The sequence below is a fragment of the Papaver somniferum genome, unplaced genomic scaffold (assembly GCF_003573695.1).
Source record: "Papaver somniferum cultivar HN1 unplaced genomic scaffold, ASM357369v1 unplaced-scaffold_158, whole genome shotgun sequence".
NCBI lineage: Eukaryota > Viridiplantae > Streptophyta > Magnoliopsida > Ranunculales > Papaveraceae > Papaver > Papaver somniferum.
The window spans coordinates 2158972-2178777 of NW_020625264.1; the positions used below are offsets into that span (position 1 = coordinate 2158972).

Sequence of the window (19806 nt, forward strand, 5' to 3'; positions counted from 1 at the left end):
ATTAAAAAGAACATATCAATTTTTTTTTAGACGCAATCATATAGTCGCAACTAAATGCATTCATCAAGGAGTTAATAAAGATACAAGAAAACTCCTACAATATTCCACAGACACACTCCCCACAAAGATTTGGCAATTAAGTACAAGTTCAATTAAGAACTCTCTCCATAAATGCCATTCCTGAAAGAACAACAAGAGCGACCTTACTTTTACAAGAAAAAAAGGATTTCTTTGGACATTAACAAATCACATGAGACACGAATTTGTATCCAAAAAAACTTAATTAAATTAACCACAAGAGAACCTATGATCAATTTAATTGGAAATGCTTAACAAAAGAGAACTTACGGAGCCTCACAGTACTTTCACATAGAGGTGGATCAGGGAAAGATCAATACCGCGGAATAAACAAAGATTCATTCTATTTTTCATCAATATTTGCATAAATACATATAATACACTTAATCTTTGCGATCAAAAGTTCATCCTATCTTCCATCAATATTTGCATAATGACACAATAGGCTTAACTTTTGACATATATGGGAAAATCATAGTTCACGGACGTAAACATACATATCCTATAACAATTTTCGCAATATATAAAACCAATAAAGATTGCAAGATACAAAATCGTCTTCCAAATAAACTTTAGAATTTAAATAAATAAATCTAAAAACATTGCAAGATGAAAATCGTTGACAATAGTTATGTGTACTCACAATAATTTCTATTCCAAACCCTAGTTATCCTTCTTAAAACACAAGAATAAATTCTCATAAGCAGTTTCCTAGAAGAAAAAAAACTAGAGAGATAAAGAGAGTTTAATCATCATCTTCATCATCCGAAACCATCCAAGAAGCTTGAATAATATCCATCTCTTCTTTGATTTCAGGAACTTAGTGGAAATTACTTGTCATTGTTCTTGCACACTTTTTACCTTGTAATTGATCTTACACAAGCCCTTGTGAATTTGTTGAAGAAGACTCAAGGTGGTAGGATCACAAGAACCATCAAGGGAATCACATCTTTGTCTTTTACAAGCATTCTCCTTCATACGTTTGAACGCATAAGGACGAACAAGTTTAGGAGTTCCAATGGAGTTGCCAATATGCGCAATAAAATATGCTCGAAATTTTTTCTCAATTAATCAAGGAAAGCCTAAGTTCTTGTTGGTTGACTTCATTGAGAGCATTTGAAGAATGATGAATCCACAAATAACAAGACTTAGAGAACCCAAATCAAGAAAATAGATTAACTCTGCAAACTCACGACCCCACCGAGAGTTCTGAATTATGGAGGGACAAAGATTAGATATGTCAAGTTTTTCGAAAGACATCAAAGAAATACTAAGATAATTAGTAGGAAATTTAACTTCAATCCAATCAACACTCTTGCCACAAAGATCATTTGAAATGAGTTCATAAGATGGTCTTGTTTACTTTGGTCTAGGAAGGCGAAAATTTCCCGATGGAATTTTGGTAATCCTTGAAATCAACTCTCTATTAACAAGAATTCTTTCTCTGTTTATCATGGTCTTGAAATCCATGTTATCAAGATAAACATCATGGATGTTGGCATAGAAGATTCTTATGAGAGTGTCAAAACCTTCACCAAGACCATTAAAGATGTTTCCAAGATTAAATTTTTCAAAACAAACCAAATCTTCTTTATGAACACTAACCATATCCAATTTCTTTTCTAAAATGAAACCACTAGAAGAAAAACCATATCCAATTTCTTTTCTAAAATGAAACCACTAGAAGAAATCCTTCCAAAGATCTTACTATTAGAGTCATTGACAAATCTAATTCTAATAGAATCTTGATTTTGAGGCATAGTCAAGCTAGAAGATGATGAATCCAAGTATTTTGAAACCTTGAAATTTCCCATGAGACTTAAAAATGAGAGTACAAGGAGAAGGAAGAACTTACTTGATTTGCTTCTTGAAGAATAAAACCTTTAGTCGCTTTAGAGTCTCCAAAGATAAATTTTAATGGAGATGATACATGAACCATAGAAAAGTTCATGTACGCGGACTACAAAAGGAAGAAGAAAGGTACATGTACCATACTTATTATAAACCCTAACAATGATCTTGGACCTGTTCATGAACCCCGACCCGCAAAAGGAAGGCAGGATTTCTCAAAGCGTTCAACAGACAAGGTTCGCACACTGAATGAATCCGCACAGTGCAGTAAAAGGATAATAAAAAAAAATACATCACTTTAATTAACCTTGGGTAAAGAAAAAAACTTGTCAAGGAATTTTTCTCAGTAAAAAGAAGATTAAAGATAAATTAACCCAAACACAAACAATAATCAATCCGTTACTTGCCCCATTTCAAGTTATATACAAATGGGGTAGAGCCAAGATTATTACCAAGAGGCTAGATGTGGAGAGAGATCCTCATGCAACTTTTCCGGTTGATTTTTGTGAAATGTGCAAGAAGTATGATCATAGTAATGATGATACTTAGGGCTAATGGAATTTTTTAAATCCTCTTTCTTATGAACAAGAAGTGACGTTTTCCGACAATTAGAACTTTCAACGAGCTCACCAGGAATCTTTTTATTAATCTCACATGAGTTGGTAGTAAGCATAGTTCATAAATCATGAGTGCATGATTTGACCGGTACATAAATTTTATCAAAACGATTCTTTTCCTCGATCGAATTAAGATCAGACACTCTAAATAGATCTTTGTCAATTGATCCATCACGATATTAGTTCCTATATAAATTAAGTGTTAATCTAATGAGATTTCATATCTTTGAGCGTTGACAATTTTTTCTCGAACGATTTTTCTTAGAAGAGCTTTTGATTTTTTCTTTAGACTGTTTCTCATCATCTAAGTTTTCCAGGGTCTTAGATGGAATGAGATTATCATGAGACACAAAGGATCTAATCGATGATAACCTCTGAACAAACTTTAATGAAAATTCTGGTGTGCGTTACAGATTCCTAGAGCAAGTTTCGCAAAGAAATTTCCCATAGGAACAGACTTTAAGGATCAGTCAAACACAAACTTATTAGGTTTATCGACTTTTCCTGCTCTGATACAATTGAAAAAGCCGCGGTCTACCAACCACACCCAATTTCGCTTAGCAATCTGTATGGACTAACTCCAATATACTTTCAAGAGAATCAACTAGACGGTCAGACTCAATCTTAAGAAAAGTATATCCAAGAGTTACATCTCTATTTCTCAATTTAATTTGCAATTAAACAAATAGGAATTTGCGATCCCGAATGAATATAAGAAATAACTTGGACGTATCAAAAACCAATATCCAAGTCTCAATCAATTTAATCAACAACCAAAGATTGGATTCACAATTGATTGAAATTACGCATAACCTGTGATATTTCAATTATATAATGCGAAATAAAAATAACACAAACACCAGAAATTTTGTTAACGAGGAAACCGCAAATGCGGAAAAACCCTGGTACCTAGTCCAGATTTGAACACCACATTGTATTAAGCCGCTACATGGAATGTAGTTGAGACCTAACCAATCTCACACTGATCAAGGTACATTCGCGTTCCTTACGCCTCTGAATCCCAGTAGGACTCTGCTACTTAATTCCCTTAGTTAATCTCACCCGCAACTAAGAGTTGCTACAACCCAAAGTCGAAAACTTGATAAACAAATATGTCTTACACAGAAAACTTATATGGATAGCTAAATCTTTCTCCAACAGAAATACCCACAAGTTTTGTTCCGTCTTTTGATAAATTAATGTGAACAGGAACCAATTGATATACCGGATTTATATTCCCGAAGGACAACCTAATATATCAATCACCTCACAATAATCTTAATCGTACGGTAGCGAAACAAGATATTGTGGAACCACAAACGATTAGACGAAGGTGTTTGTGACTATTTTTTATCTTGCCTATCGGAGAATAAATCTCGAGCAAATCTTAGAGAAGACATTACTCAATACGATATAAAACAACAAGATCAGAACACGCAACTACAAAGAAATAGTTGGGTCTCGCTTCACAATCTCAATGAAGTCTTTAAGTCATTAACCTACAGGGTTTTGGGAAAAACCAAAGGTTAAAGGAGAATCGACTCTAGTGGCAACTAGTATCACACATGAGGTGAGGGGATTAGGTTTCCCAGTTGCTAGAGTTCTCCTTTATATAGTCTTCAAATCAGGGTTTGCAATCTAAGTTACCTTGATAACAAAGCATTCAATATTCACCGTTAGATGAAAATCTGATTAGACTCAAGCTAATATCTTTCAACCGTTATATCGAACTTAGCTTGTTACACACAAATGAAATGTGCTATTATTTAGATATGGGTAATCGTACCTAAATGTGTGCACCTTTGTTGGCTCGACAATAGTTAACCGTAGTTAGCCATATGAATGCTTTCATATCAACCATATTCATCTTAATCACAACTAGTTCAAATGACTCAAATGAAACTAGTTATGAAGTTGTATAATTGTTTATATTTTCATAGAAGTATACAAGACACCATCGAAGAAAAATCGATTTTGATTCACTTGAATTAATAACATTATAGCCACGGTTTGCAAAAGATTGCATTCCTTATTATTTAAATGTATTAGTTCATGAACAAACCGATTTTAGAACATAACCTACTCAAGTATGCAGATGGGTAAGCATACCTAAGTGGCCGGAATAAGTTTGAGTTCACCAATATACGAATGGGAATACCTTCCAAACTCAATTGAATTCCCGGGACTTGAACCTCACGCCAGTACGCATACCGGTATGCATACTACGTTCCCGGACTTTCACTAACCAACAAGTACGCATACGGGTATCCATACTATGGTTCCCAGACTTGGACTACATATATGCAAGTACGCATACTATGCTATATTCAATCATGGTTATTTTTTCTAAACTCTCATTTCATTCATTAAAACATTATTAGAAGACGACAATAGCTGTCTCACACAAACTATTAGCTTCAAAGAAATTTTCAAGTGATTGAATGATCAATACGAAACATTCCGAGTCTACATGAAATGACTGTCTCACACAAATCATGTAAAATGTTAGAAGGAAATTTTCACATAATCATCTTTTGACTTTCGTCAGGAATATAAGATGAACTTGGTTAAAGCGAAAGCTTACCAACACATATTTCGAGAAATATGTTAGCGAGTTAAACTCAGATCGAAATATCAAATGTGTATAATCGAAGTATATAGAGCTACACGACTTCTATATCAAATAGGAGATAGAGTAGATAGATTTTTGAGTGATAGATGAGTTCAAGTCTCCACATAACTTTTGTCGATGAAGTTCCACAATCTCCCTTTAGTAGTTCCTAGTCTTCAATCCATGAACGCCGTGAAGTCTAAAGCTCAACTAAACTTACTATCCTAATCCGAGACTTAGTTATAAGTAGACTAGAAATCAAGACTTATAGTTTTGGCAACTAAACTTGACAAACAAGCTTGAGATAGCAATGCTTGCGATTTCGACCGAGCAGTGCTCTAACAGGTACACATACCTAGTATAGATACCAAAAGTTCTTGATTGTTTTTTTAAGGGTATACAAACTCGGTACAAGTACCATGACATAAATAACTCACGAACTGGAACGAAGTACACGTACCAGCACATACTTACCCAATCGAACATTTTCAAATGCATTAAAATTATTTCTATGAGATAATTAGTATTTGAAAAACTCTCTAAAAACACCTCTAGACATATTTGATCACATTATAACCGATGTTTGTGACTCAAGATTAAAGTATAAAAGCGTCATATGAAAATGGCTAAGCTTATAGTTCGTCCTTCTAGTTTCGGATAACCTTTCATGAACAAGTTATTATACACGGTTAGGTTACGGTTCATCCTAACCAGTGTATATTTTGTTTTGTTTATCTCAATTCAAATATTCATCTAACGATGGATATTGATTGCTTGATTCCAAAGCTACGTTAGTTGAAGTCTAAAACAACTTTTGATCATGGATTTCTACAAAAGGAGAACCTCAAGCAACTGGGATTTTTGAATCCATAACACTTTTCTTGTGTCTCTTAGGGATTCGTGAAGCCCGGTCCGACTATCTTTATCTTGATAGTTCGTATATCCTTATCTTGCTACTAATAGTTCTCAAAGTTCTTCATCTCAGACTTTGTTATTCCACATGTATATTCCTTTATAATGATTCTTAGTCTATAGTGTTCTTCATCTCTAATTTTTACCGTCCATTTAAACCATGTTTTAAAAATATTTGGAAAAATGACTCATTTTAGGAAAACAACAACTTTTACTACACATCAAAGACAACAATAGTTACTTAGTTTGCCAACACCTGGCAAAAAAACAACTGACAGGAGGCTTACGTACTTAAATTGCCAAAACAGGTTATAAATACTACCGACAGAGCAAAGCACCTGGTTTTCTAACAGGCACACTAAACGAGATAAAACTTCGAGATCAATTTTCTTACACACCGATGTAGAGAGATGAACCAACCCGGTCCTACATGGCCGATTTGGATCAAATCATCTTCTCCGAGAGACGAGAGTCTCTTACAGAAGAAAGAACAGGAAAATCAATTCCTACTCCTATAGCATATAGAACCACTATCCAAGGAACAACGAAACCTTGGTCTCTAATAAACTTGCTTCTTCATTAACAATTCAGTACCATCGAAGCAAAAAACTAACACTAAAAGCTACCAATAATCACCGGAAGAAAAACCAGAAATCCCCAATCTTAAAGCAGAAGCTTAAATCTCGACCCACAGATGTACATCATAATTAGGAACAAGGAAAACTAAGAGGAAGATTAATAAAAAAGGGGGAAATTAAAAAGAATTAAATACACAGAAGAAGCAACAGATGCCGGAAAAAGAAAAAGAAATCTAATCCATCATTTGCCGTTATTCGAAAATTACCTGCATGAGAAATCCATCTGATTCGGTCCCGCCCGGCATCAAGGTCCGGCGTCCCAGGAGAGACTACTCGCGGCTCTCCATTACTAAAGTATGAAACTTATTCGTCGTATTGTTGAAGAATTTAGATAGATGGTAGGCTAGATAGTCAATCCTTCGTTAGGAACTTTGTGATTAAGCTGTAGGCTTGGTTCATAATGCCCTAAACCTCAGTACAAGTGCTAACACGGTTCCGGCTAGCTATGTACGCATTCCCACATTGAGTTTTTTTCCTTGTTTTGTCAGTGTTCTTCATGCAATCATGCATGTCCGACAAATAATTCATGATAATAAATAAAAAGACAAGAAAAAAAATTAAATATTATTATAAATTTTAAAAAAAATGAATAAATACAAACCTATGTGGATTGAGAACCCAATAATTTATATGAAAGAGAAAAATTAAATTCTAATGCTAGCAGATTTTCCAAGATTAATCTAATTGATTTTAAAGTAATTTTATGTGTTTTTAGTTTTGTTACAAATTTGGTGAATAACCTTTGATGATATTTTTTTGAAGTAGTGAACGAAGTAATGTTCTACTGCCCATATGATTTGTTAAAACGATTAACTATGTTTTTCTCAAAGGGTTGTATGACTTATATACACAATATTAAAAGATTCGAGGATAAGGACATGTTTATTAACCAACTCCTCAAAACATATAGACCTGGATTGATCTTTTTGATTCTTTACTGAAGATTACGATATATATAAATCGAGGACTATATTTAAAACACATATCCTTGCCAGGTTAACCCAGTTTGTGTATAAAAGGCCCTTAGTTAACTTTAAATGAGAGCTTAACTTATGAAAAATAAAACGCATTAATAACCCATTGCAGATTTTTAGATGGAATAAGAATCAGTTTGGACCCTCTATAAGAGTCAGGGAGCTATTGTGGACAGTTGATTATTATCAGCAGTGGCTTCTACCAGGCAATACATACCCTTTTCCTTTCTCCAACACGATCGGAATACAAAGCCTCGTAGAGAGACTGAGAAACTCTGAGTCAGGATAGAATTTGAAGGTGAATATTTTGGATGTAATGAGCAATGTCGTATAAAAAAAGAAGAGGCCAGTAATAAGTTGATGGAGCAGCTTGTAATTGCATCATGTTTATCCATAAAACAAAAAAACATACATCATGCAAAGATGGCCGGGGTGGTACATTTTTGATGGGTTAGGTGCGTTTTTACAGCATGATGGGTTAGGTGCATTTCTACAGCTCTGTGAGAGACAGAAACTCACTGCACTAGCTAGTCAAGACTGGAAAAAAAAAGAGGTCTAAAAAAGTTATGGAGATGCGGGGTATCGAACCCCGTACCTCTCGCATGCAAAGCGAGCGCTCTACCATGTGAGCTACATCCCCAACTTGTTGAGAAAGTGTCTTCCGATGTGAACGAATTCAAGAGCTACGCCAATTTTTGAGAACGCTAATTCCCAGACCACCTATAAACAAAAAGATAAAGTAGTAGATATGTAAATAAACACATGACTTACCTAAAAACAAAAGTAGTTTAATCATGCAAAGAGAAACGATATGAAAAGCTGTAGGCGTGATAAAGGAAAGTGTTAGTCAAGCTTTTCTCGATAGTCAATAACACCGGACCACAGCCTGTGTGGAAATTTTTGAACCAAATATGATTTAGGTTGGTAGTAGGCTCCCTTGACAGGATGGACAAAGAATGTGGTGTCAAATTTCAGACAACTCAACATAACTTTATCTCTACCTAACCCTTTAAAAAACAAATGCCAAACAAACTACAATCTCATCATCATTGTAATGCGTTACAGGCACGTACAAGTACTACAGCTTTTTAATTAAACTGATAGAAAAATCATGGCCAGAAAAAAAGAGAAAAAGAGAAGAGTAAATACAGCTTGGTAATCAAATGGGATAATGATGATGATCATCAAACAATACTCAAATCAATTTGTTGCTAATTTAATCCTCCAAAAAATGTAATTACAAGTTCAGCTTTTTAGCTGCATATACAGGATCATTCATCATTAACTAATACAAACTCAAATCGACACAGCGCACACACGTAAAGCTCAACCGGATAATCGAACACGAAATGATTATGAACAAACATAGTAATCGACAAGCTCATGCTCGTCGTCACCGTCTATACTTGACTCGTGATCCTCCAGCGGATCAGAATTCTCAATCATCCATAACAAATGCTCAAACATAACAACTTCACAATCAAATGTTATCCCAGCAGAAGCACTTAGTTCCGATTCGCAACCAACGGAAGATGACCTGACCACTAGCTCACGAACAAGAGGGTGATCAATGATGTCGGAGCTAATCAGATAACGACGACGAGATTTACCAACGTATACAGCTTGAAGACCATGACCACCACCCGCCGCCGGCGGAGTGCTTCTGTTAATCTGATCATCTCTTACTACCATATCGTGGTCGTCGGTGAACGAGGTAGAATTATGAATATCGGCTACCGCCGATGAGCTAATACTTCTGTTGTGCTTGCCCATGGATCTCCATTTCTTTATGACTGATTTGAACTTCATCAACTGACAGAATTTAGCTGCCATATTATCTGAAACAAATTGAACACGGAAAGGAAAGATGAGAAAAAGAGTAGTATAGCTGTTTGTTATATATACAAAAGAACAAAGAGAACAAAACAGAAAAGAACAGATCGATAGAACTACTTGTTGTATTTCCAGCTATGGTTGATAGGGTCATTAGGCCTAAAACCGCACTTAAACTTAAAAAGGTTTAATAGATAACTTAAAACTAAAGTAGTTGATTAGTGGCATGGAGGAGGAGGGGTCAGTCAACGTCATTAAAATACCTACCAACGAAGACAACTACGTACAAATGCACTACATGATGATTGATGATCATAGTTGCAGCTGTCTTAATTAGTCGTATCTATGGGGTGTATATACAATAATTTATTAAAGCATATGCTGGTGATGAAACGTACAGACAGATATACTTGTATGGTAGTAGTAGTGCAACTAATATTACAAGGTAGCCTCTTTGATTTCATCATCATTTTTCAACTCATGATCAGAAAATTGTGCAGCTACATGCAAAAATTTATATGTTAATATTATCCATAAGCAACCATCAAAACATTTTTTATAAAAAAATTAGGCAAGCCTAAGAAAGGTACATGCTAAAGTTCACGGCATTGCCCCTACTCATAGAGATATAGTTTTTACATACCATAGCTAGATTAAAACCTCCATAATTCTGAGTACTGTGAATGATTTTAAGACCAGACGAGAGAAATGATGTTGCTGGCTCCTTCGTCATGATCATTTTCTTTTCAACTTCATAGCCAAGACCATCTGGTTTGATTCTGATCCCCTCACAACTTTGATGTTGAACCATTTATCCTGATGGTCATTCTCCTAGTAAATCTTTTAATATGGCCGGTCAGGTATGGGTTGAGAGCTTCATGGTCTTAACCTATGAGCCACTGTATCTCCAATCTTTCATTGTGACATATTTTTTTTCCTTATAATTTATTTAGATCTTTCTTTTTTTCATCCTTTGTCCATTAAAATTAAAGTGCTGTCATTTTTTCTTTTCAATTTAACAAATAAAAAGTGGTGGATGGGTTGTCAATCAAAAAGAGTTTATGGTGTAGATGTATAAAGTATTAGTTTGTTCTATAACATTCACAGATATTTTGGATTACTTTACTTTTCTGTGTAAGGTAATTTTTTCTTTTTTTCTTCTTCCTCTACCCCTGGTAGACGCATTGTATATTCTCTATTCTAATAAAATCTTCCTCTTTGATCGAAAAAAAAAGAAAAAGATTTTATTCTTTTTGTTATTTATTCGATGGGTTAGAATCGTTAGATTCAAAACTGCAATCCTAATCCAATACCAATGATTGGAAGGTGAAAGGGTGTGCCCATGTTGACTGGCTGTATCCAACCCAAACAATATTAAATTGAAACTTAATTAGGACGTGCTGTCAATTGCTAATCGAAGGAAATTCACAACTCTGGTTATCTGGTTTCTCAATCCTCATTCCTCACCAAGAAGAAAGAGTATATTCGCTGTAACAGCATCCTACTTACTAAAACGAAGTAAAAATGAAAATTGCTTATTGTATTAATACTATTTTTCTTGTTTTATTTTTCAATTTTGTTTTATTTATTTTTCTTTTTTTCTTATGTATTTGTTTTTTTATTTTGTTTTACATTTAGTTGTGTTTCACAAACATTTTTACTTTTTTTATACACGAAAGCCGGATCCAGGTCCTTACCCGAACCCAGACAATTGGACTAACCCAACACTACTAAATCCACTATACAACTAATCTATTACAAATTTATATTGAAGCCAAATGTTGACTATTTCAGCATTGTTCTGGTGCCTAAGTTTGATAACAATACATATGATATTTTCAATATCTGCAACAAAGGGGAAAATAATTATTCTTCGATTACGAAGAAGTTGGTCGGTAACCTCATGACACAACCAACTGTGTACTGATATCTTTCTGAATGATAAGTTAGTTATGAGGAAAACAAATTTTCTAATTTATCGTAAAAATCATGACTGGCTACATAGCATCTCAATCTCTTCAGAAAAATTATCATGTCCTTTCCAAACTCACCAAGGGTGGAGAAAGCTAAAACACCCAAACGATATCTCTGAGCGTTGCACTTACAAAAATACTTTCTAATTATCTTTTTTGTTTTTTCTATTAGGTTTGGCTCAGCTAGGTTTTATTATGTTCGGTTCTAGCCGAGCCTCAATCTGTTCTTATATGCAAAGAGCAGATTGCTCGTCCAGGAAAAAGAACCCAGTTGAACCTTAATATACTCTATATATGAGAAGTATAAATTGAGGTTCGATTGGGAAAAAAGATTAACTGAATTTGGGATCGATCGAGGAAAAAATTGATTTACCCGAGTCTGAATGTATTCTTCGTATTCCGTGTATAGGGTTTTTGTTTGAAGTTTCGACTAGGAAAATGAAGAAAAAGAAAGAAACAACCGGAAACAAAATCATAAGAACCAAAATTTATTCTTGGAATATGAAGAACATATCGAGGTTTGAAAAGAAAAGAAAGAAATGCACTCGCTTTTAGGACCTTTTAATATTGAACGGAGAGGATAGGATTAGAGAATCCACATCCCAGTAAAATAAGACTAAACAAATTTCGCAAGGCAGCGGTTTTAAACACTCCTAAAAATCAAGGTAATGGCTGTAAGCATTGCAAAATTGGCGAAATGGTGTAGTGCTGATCCCGTTGAAATAAGCTAAAACTTAAGATGTTCTATATATACCTTTTATTATACACTGAAAATGGTCGACGTGCGCTGCTTGAAGATTTTCAGTGTTCCCAATTACAAGATAAACCAAGAAAACAACTTCAAGACACCAAGCCTTTGGTACAAGGGATTCAATACTTTGAGAAAGAGACTTAGGCGAGAACGTATTTACTTAATTGTATACTCTTATTATACCAGCTAAACCAAACTATTAGTAATGAGGCAACTAAGTGTGTTTATATAGTTTATTTTGGATGCAGCCCATCACGGATCGGGGATGTAGCTCACATGGTAGAGTGCTCGCTTTGCATGCGAGATACTATATCTTTTTCCACTATTGCGCCTCTTTTTTTTTTTTTTTGGAGTTTCGGTAATCTCTTCTGCAGAGCGAGTTTCTCGCTAACTACAGTTTGCTGTGTCTATAGGCTTTGGAAGATGTAGAGGGAAAAGGTTTACCTCTCGCTTTCTTTCTTATCTAGCATTTCTGACTTATTTTAATTTGATGTTTCTAATAATTTTTTAGTTTGATGTTTCTAATAATGAAATCTAAGTTTATGCTTAGTTGTGATTCACCTACTCTTGTTTTGTTAAGTGTTTTTAATGGCTGTGTTTTCTACTTTTCTTCTTCTTAAATCAGGGCGACAAATGGGTTATAAAATTGGAAAGTGGTTATAATAATGGGTAGAGCTGCACATGGACCGGTTCGGACCGGGTTTTTGGTGGAACCGGTACCTGTACACGGAGTTGACCGGTTCCTCAATTTGTGTACCTGTACCTGTACCTGTACCTGGACTTGTACCTGTACTGGTAAGACCGGTCCGGTTCCAGACCGGTACCGGGTTTTTTACCCAAATTTTGAAACACAAAGGCTAACAACAAACTAACTTAACATATAAAGTTCAACATTACAACTTAAGTTCAAAATAACGAAGGTACCTGTACCTGTACCTGTACCAGGACCAGGACCAGGACCAGTACCTGTACCTGTACCTGGAGTTGAAGATGAGACTAAACCTAAAAGGGACGGCTAGGATGTAATATCTTAAAAGATATCAATGGCTCTAATTTACCGGGTTTTTCGGTTCGGTACAGACCGGGAATAGCCCAGAACCGGTACCTGTACCGGTCTATACCGGGTATCAACATTCAGAACCGGTACATGTACCGGTAACTCCGGGTCCGGATCGGTTCGAGTCCGGGTCTTTCGGGTCCGGGTCGGTACAGGTAAATCGGACCGGGTCTTGTGCAGCCTTAATAATGGGTTAATTATAGTGATCATCAGTACACTCTCCTTTTGGACAATTCTGTTCGACCTTCTTCATCAAATTACTGCTAAACGATTACTACCACTTGCCCTGTGTGCATCACAATCATAGGCAATCATAACGAGATGTTCTGGCCAGTGATCCCGTTGAGATGAGCAAAAACTCGAGATGTTCTCTACCCTTTATCATACACTAAAAATAGTCGACGTATTCTAGTGTAACGGCACGGATTGTCCAGGATACATATGATCATGATCTCACTGACAAGATAAATTGCAAGATACCAAACTACTGTTGGATACAAAGGCTTCAATACTGTGAGAAAGATACTCAGCCGAGAACGTATCTGCTATAGGTTTATTATATATGTACCAAATCAGACCAGTAGTTTCAGTAATGAGTTCCAAAATCAAACTTTTTTTCCGGCATATTGGACTAAGCCATCCCTTAGAAGGTATTGCTAAAAGATCATCAGTTCCTACTGAAATGGGAATTGCAGAGGCTTGAAGGGAACCAAGTTATTTTTGTGGTGTCTAGTTTGACATGCAAAGTAAAAGTACAGTCTGGAAATGTAGCTCACATGGTAGACCTCGCATCTCCATAACTTTAAATATCATTTGTTTCCCTATTGCACCTTATTTTATGTGTGTATGTGTGTCTCTCATAGAGCTGTTGTAAAAATGCACCTAACCCATATCTTTGCTGAGGTATGAGGTATCTTTTTTTATTTGTTTGTTTTATAAGCGTCAGTTGCATGATGCATTTCCGACCTCTATGTACTTATTTAGATCTCTTCTTTCTCTATATAACATGCTCGCATCCGATCCAAAATACTCAGAAGCATCAAAACCTCCTGCAGAGTTAATTTCTCATGCTCTCTACAATTTGCCGTCTCTAAATTAGGATTTTGAAGAAGTAGAGAAGAACTAAAAAGGTCTGTACCTCAATGATTTCTTATAGTGTCTTTGTATTTCCGACGTCTTTTTTTGTGTTTGATCTCCCTCTGTACTTATATATATGTTTATGCTTGGTTATTCTATTTCTTATTCTTTTAAGTGTTGATGTTGTATTTTTCTTTTAATCAGGGCAACAAATCAAAACAAACGGATTGTATATTGGAAAGTGGTTTTCTATGGGAATGCGGTGGAAGAATTAACAAGAACCCTTTTGAATCGATAGCAAAATGATATCTCCTCTCATGCTGAGAATACATCGTCAGCAGGCAACTGGAATTGCAATATCAAATGCTTACAGCATTTCATGGACCCTATGCTTCAAGAAAACAGAATGCTCCAGTTAGGATCTTATGTTTCACTTCTCTTAGGGGCTGGAGCTATGTCTGCAATGGCCAGATGGGTTTAAGAATAATTGAATGCTAACCATGGATTTTATAGTAGAAAATTTTCTAATGCTTTCTTTAAGAGCTTAATTATTTTTTTGATTTTTTTTGATTTTATGTTGTTAGAATTTTAATCCATTATATATCTAATGGGAGAGGCTATAGTTATCTTCTGCTCAATAATAAAACACTGTTTTGCATTATGAACTTAACTACTTGCTGAATGATTTTCAAGTGTAAATATTCAATCTATTTTACAAACAAAAAAAAAACTGGTTCCTCTTTTCATTCATGAACCCACTGCAATCACACCACTACTTACTAGTTATACTATCAATTTGCACGTTTGGTTTGGATCGATAAAAGTTAAATATTTCGATTTCAAATCATTGCATTTTCATAAGAAGCCTATGAAGCTTGTTAATTAATGTAAACACATGTAGTTCACTTCAAAACTTAATCATTCTCAGCCTTTTATTTTATTAATCTTGGCTCTAATTGGTACTTTACCTATTGTTTCTGACTAGGGTACGTGTCGAGGAGGATCGGAAAGGGGAAATTAACGGCTGGAGTTTGGGCCTGTAACTGGGCCACAGGTCGTTTTTCTATTTCTCTCATGAGGACCATTTGACAGCTTAGAGCATCTCCAAGAGTGGGTGCTAAGAGCATCTCCATATGAACTAACCGCTAGGAGCATCCAAAACCATGAGTGATAGACCCATTTTTGTGTCTAACTTGTCTCGATTCTATGTATTGATAGTTTTCATTTTTGTACTTATTATGGTGTTTTACGTGTGTAGGTATTTTTGGCCAATAAATATTTTTGGAAAATCGGCTCGAAAAGTTGTCTAAAAGCGCTCGGAGGACACTTGTTATTCGGACTCTCAGCATGGATAAGGGGCATCCTCAGGACACCCCAAGGCACCTGCTAAAGGCACCCCTACTCTGGATAGGGGGCGCCTCTTCTTCTTCACAATTCTAATCGGAATTCGGCGGGAAAAACGGCAGCAGTCGTGAAGGTTTGGAATTGGATTTTGCAAGGGATTCGACTAGATTCGATTGCAGATATTTGTTGGGATGGACTTTCTGGATCACAACAGGGCTGGTAGATTGATTGGACTCAACCAATTGCCGCGAGAAGAAAACAGAAGAGGAAGAAGTTTTCGGGCTCTGTTGAGATTATATTTGGCAGTTACGGGTGATTTGAAGGAAGATAACCCTTCCTGAGATTCGTATCAATCTAATAGAGGAACTGGAATGACCTGTACAACTCAGAAACGCGTAGAGAAAAGTTTGGAAAGTGGAGAAGTCCGAGACTTTCTACCGAAGAAAAGAGAGAATTAAATCGAGTATTAGGGTTCATGTTGGCTATAAAAAGGTTGCTTAAAGTCACAGAGAGGGGGAGACAACTTTAGGAGAGGTTTAGAAGAGAACATAGAGCTAAAATCACGAATTGGAGTTTTATTTCTGCTGGTGCTGCTGAAGAACACGAAGAACATCAACCCACGCCCAACTGTCGCAGAACACTGTCGTTGTTCTACAACACTTCGCTTCTATCGTTACTGTAGCAGTCTTATTCCTTTTGTTTCTCTTGTAACAGTCGATCTGCAACACATATAAACGTTGCGATTGAACTGTTTTACTCCCTTTGAGTCTCTTCACCTTTGAAAACACCTTTTGAGCAATGGAAAAATATTTTGAACCTGTTTTTGATATGAGGAGCTAAACCCCATTGCTGAGGCGACGGAGGAAGCCATTCTTCCAATTATTATGTGGTAAATTCTATTTACTTTAATTTTCGTAATTCTTTTATGATTATTTGCACTGAACTGAAATCGAATATATGATTCTGATTAAGTGGTTGTGTTCTCAATTGATGGGTCATGCTTAGGTTAAATCTTTTGATGGTCCATGCTTTCGATTTACAACTATTGTTTTGAGAATCTACTTGTCTAGGAGAAAACATTAGAATCACTTTAAACGTAAAGAGTTGCATAAATATTGACTAGATTAAATCACATAAAAATTGGAGATTGGTGGAATCCAAAGTCTCAGTGCTTTTTATAAACTTGAATACAATTTATTTTTAAGTTTTCTATTTTAATTTGAGTCTAAAATCGAGTCTACATAATCCGAGTTGAACGAACTTTACTAACACTCAAAAACTACATCAATTTTTGGCGCCGCCGACGCGGATTTGTATTAGGTTTTAGGTTTTAGATTTATTTTATTTCTTTTAGAATTTTTGTTCTCTTTTACGCCTTTGGTATTTTTTGATTCTTTTCAGATTTCGAGCGAAGCTACAAGGAAAAAAAAGTGCTATAAAAGGAAAGCATCGCCAAAGAAGGAAAGAAAAGAGGAATCCGAAAGGAGTGAAGAAGAAGATTTTGTATATAGTTATTTTGGTTTATTTTTAGAAACTGTAAATAGGGTTTTATTTTTTGTAATTTTTTTTTTTATTTTTGGACACTTTTTGGACTTTATTTTTGGACTGGGACATTATTATTTTTAAACCCTACGGAAGGGTTGGTTTAAATAAAAACTGTGTGCAGAGAAGGACGGTGATTACGATATCGCCTCGGCCCCTCGGGTTCGTACATGACATAGGAGTCGTGGCCCGAGTCGACTTCAGCGGTTCTTCGCCCGTCTGGTACGGGAGGTAAGTTTTTCGAAACACCCGCGAATCCCCTGTCAGCGGGTTTACTGTATTCCTTCGTTTGCATATATGCTGAGGACTTGAAAACGGCTGCTTTAATTTCCTAGTAAAGGGCAAGGACTGGCCATACAAGATAAGGGTTCGGATTTCATCACGTTCTCTTCTTGCCCGCCTTAGGAAAACGAAACCAAACGCGAACCTAAGCCTAAAATTTTGACTAGAACGAGACCGATAGGGTAACGAGCTTAATAGGAAAGTCGTTCGAAAAATATTGGTTACTCTTTTGAGCATACTTCGAAGTTCATGATGGTTTCTGTGAGTTGAATGCGTGACTGCGCCGCCTTGTAACCGGTGAGGCCTTGGGTATCAAAGCTCCACTGAGCTTCCCTCGCCTCGATTCAACTTACTTTGACTCGGATTGATTCCAGAGGGGTTTGCTCAGATTGTAACGAGTTCCTTTTCGAAAGAATAGAAGCTGGTCTAGAAACAATCTAAGTGGAACCATCATGCTTTTTTTTGCTAGAAAATTAGGTTTGATTTGGTTGAGTCAGCCTTGTTTTGTGATTGCATAGAATCCCAAATATCCCGATAGTGCCAGCAATGGAACTTTGAAAGCTTTGTTGAACCCAACTAGGACTACTCGTCCTTCTTGTATCAGGTTAGCCGAAACTGAAGCAAATTATGAACTTAGGCCTGGGACCCTACAGATGCTCCCAATCTTTTTAGGGAAAGAAAATGAAAACCCATACTTCCATGTTAGGGATTTTGAGGAAATTTGTAGTACCCTAAAGATTAGAGACCTTGATGATGATGCTTTGAAACTTAGGTTATTTCCTTTTTCCCTGAAAGATAAAGCCAAATCGTGGCTATAGTTTGGCTTCCGGTTCAATAGAAACATATGAACAACTTACATCTGCCTTTTTGAACAAGTTTTTCCCTAGGCACAAAACATCGTCTATTAGGACGCAAATCTGCACATTTTCTCAACAGGAGGGAGAATCGTTATATAGGTATTTGAAAGGTTCAATGACTTATTAGCCCAATGTCCTCATCATGGTTTAGAAAAGGTTAGGCTAGTTCAAATCCTTTATGAGGGTTTAGATTATTCGACAACAACCATGGTTGAGTCTCTATGCACTGGTGGTTTTGAAAACCAAACTGTTGATGCGGCGATGGAATTTTTGAATGAAATCGCCGAAAAGACCCAGCAATGGGAATATTGTAGGGAACCCAAGAGAACAATTCTTCTAGGTAGAGGAAACGTTAATAGGGTAGAAGGAGGCTATGAATCAGATGCCAAAATTGTGCTATAGCAAAAAGGTTAGAAGCTTTAGAATTGGGTCACACTAGTGGTAGAGTAGAGCCTTTTTGGGAATGCCAGAATAATAAAGAGCAAGCCAATGCTCTCTATAATAACACTAGGTTTGATAACCGTCAGAAGTTTGACCCATATTCAGAAACCTATAATCCTGGTTGGAGAAACCATCCGAACCTTTCATGGTCTAAGGACCAAGGTCAGTTTAGTAATTCTAATGTTCCCCCAGGTTTTGGCTATACTAAGAATACTTCAGGATCAACTCAGTTTCAGAATCAGTCTGATAAGAAAATCTTAAGTCTAGAGGAAACTCTCACCTCGTTTATTCAAAATACTGAAAATATGCATCAATTGCTTTCACAAAGCATAGAAGCTAGTAATAGGATAGGACAAGAACATAATCAGGCCATTTCTGAATTGAAAGACCAGGTTAGTCTGATCAATGAGTCTCTAAGAGAAAAAGGTAAGTTCCCTAGTCAACCGATACCCAACCCTAGAGGAGTTAATGAAGTAGGTGCAAAACCATTTAATCAAGTGAATTCTGTCACAACCCTTAGGAGTGGTAAAACGGTAGACAATAAGGTAGCCATGCCTAATAGTGGACATATTGTAGATCCACCTTCTAGTTCCCAAGATGAGCCCCAGAAGGAGCCACTAACTGAAGAAACCGATAAAATTTCTAGTGATGCCAATGTGGTTCCCGACAGGTCTCATTTTGTACCCAAATCCCCATATCCGCAGTTGTTAGCTCCAACAAAGAGAGAGTCGACTTTCAAAGAAATACTAGAGATATTTAAGAAGGTAAACATTAACATCCCTTTATTAGAAGCAATTAGGCAAATGCCTGCTTATGCCAAGTTCCTTAAGGACCTTTGTACACGAAAGCGTAAGCTTAATGTCCATAAGAAAGCCTTTTTAGATGGTCAGGTAAGTTCAATCCTTCTGAACCAAACAGCCCCTAAGTATAAAGACCCTGGATGCCCCACCATATCTTGTGTGATCGGT

At 36.2% G+C, this 19806-nt stretch overlaps 1 protein-coding gene, 1 long non-coding RNA gene and 1 other non-coding gene across 5 annotated transcripts; 1 reads left to right on the top strand and 2 right to left on the bottom strand.

Annotated features, from left to right (window-relative positions):
* Positions 1-8248: 8248 nt before the first annotated feature.
* TRNAA-UGC lies at positions 8249-8321 on the bottom strand. Its single transcript has one exon. It is a non-coding gene; the product is annotated as a tRNA-Ala (tRNA).
* Positions 8322-8859: 538 nt separating this feature from the next.
* LOC113337276 (auxin-responsive protein SAUR78-like) lies at positions 8860-9845 on the bottom strand. Of its 2 annotated transcripts, none has more exons than XM_026582988.1 (2): positions 9782-9845; positions 8860-9519 (listed from the first exon to the last, which is right to left on the bottom strand). In XM_026582988.1, exons 1-2 carry the CDS (start codon positions 9828-9830, stop codon positions 9035-9037), a joined length of 534 nt encoding a protein of 177 aa, XP_026438773.1. In that variant the 5' UTR covers positions 9831-9845; the 3' UTR covers positions 8860-9034. The 2 variants fall into 2 exon arrangements, with proteins under 2 accessions (XP_026438773.1, XP_026438774.1); XM_026582989.1 differs by lacking the exon at positions 9782-9845 and adding an exon at positions 9635-9685.
* Positions 9846-14321: 4476 nt separating this feature from the next.
* Positions 14322-15692, top strand: LOC113337017. 2 transcript variants are annotated; one of them, XR_003354081.1, is made up of 3 exons: positions 14322-14425; positions 14577-15426; positions 15631-15692. It is a non-coding gene; the product is annotated as an uncharacterized LOC113337017 (long non-coding RNA). The 2 variants fall into 2 exon arrangements; XR_003354082.1 differs by lacking the exon at positions 15631-15692 and having other exon boundaries at positions 14577-14786; positions 15358-15534.
* The last annotated feature ends 4114 nt before the right edge of the window (positions 15693-19806 follow it).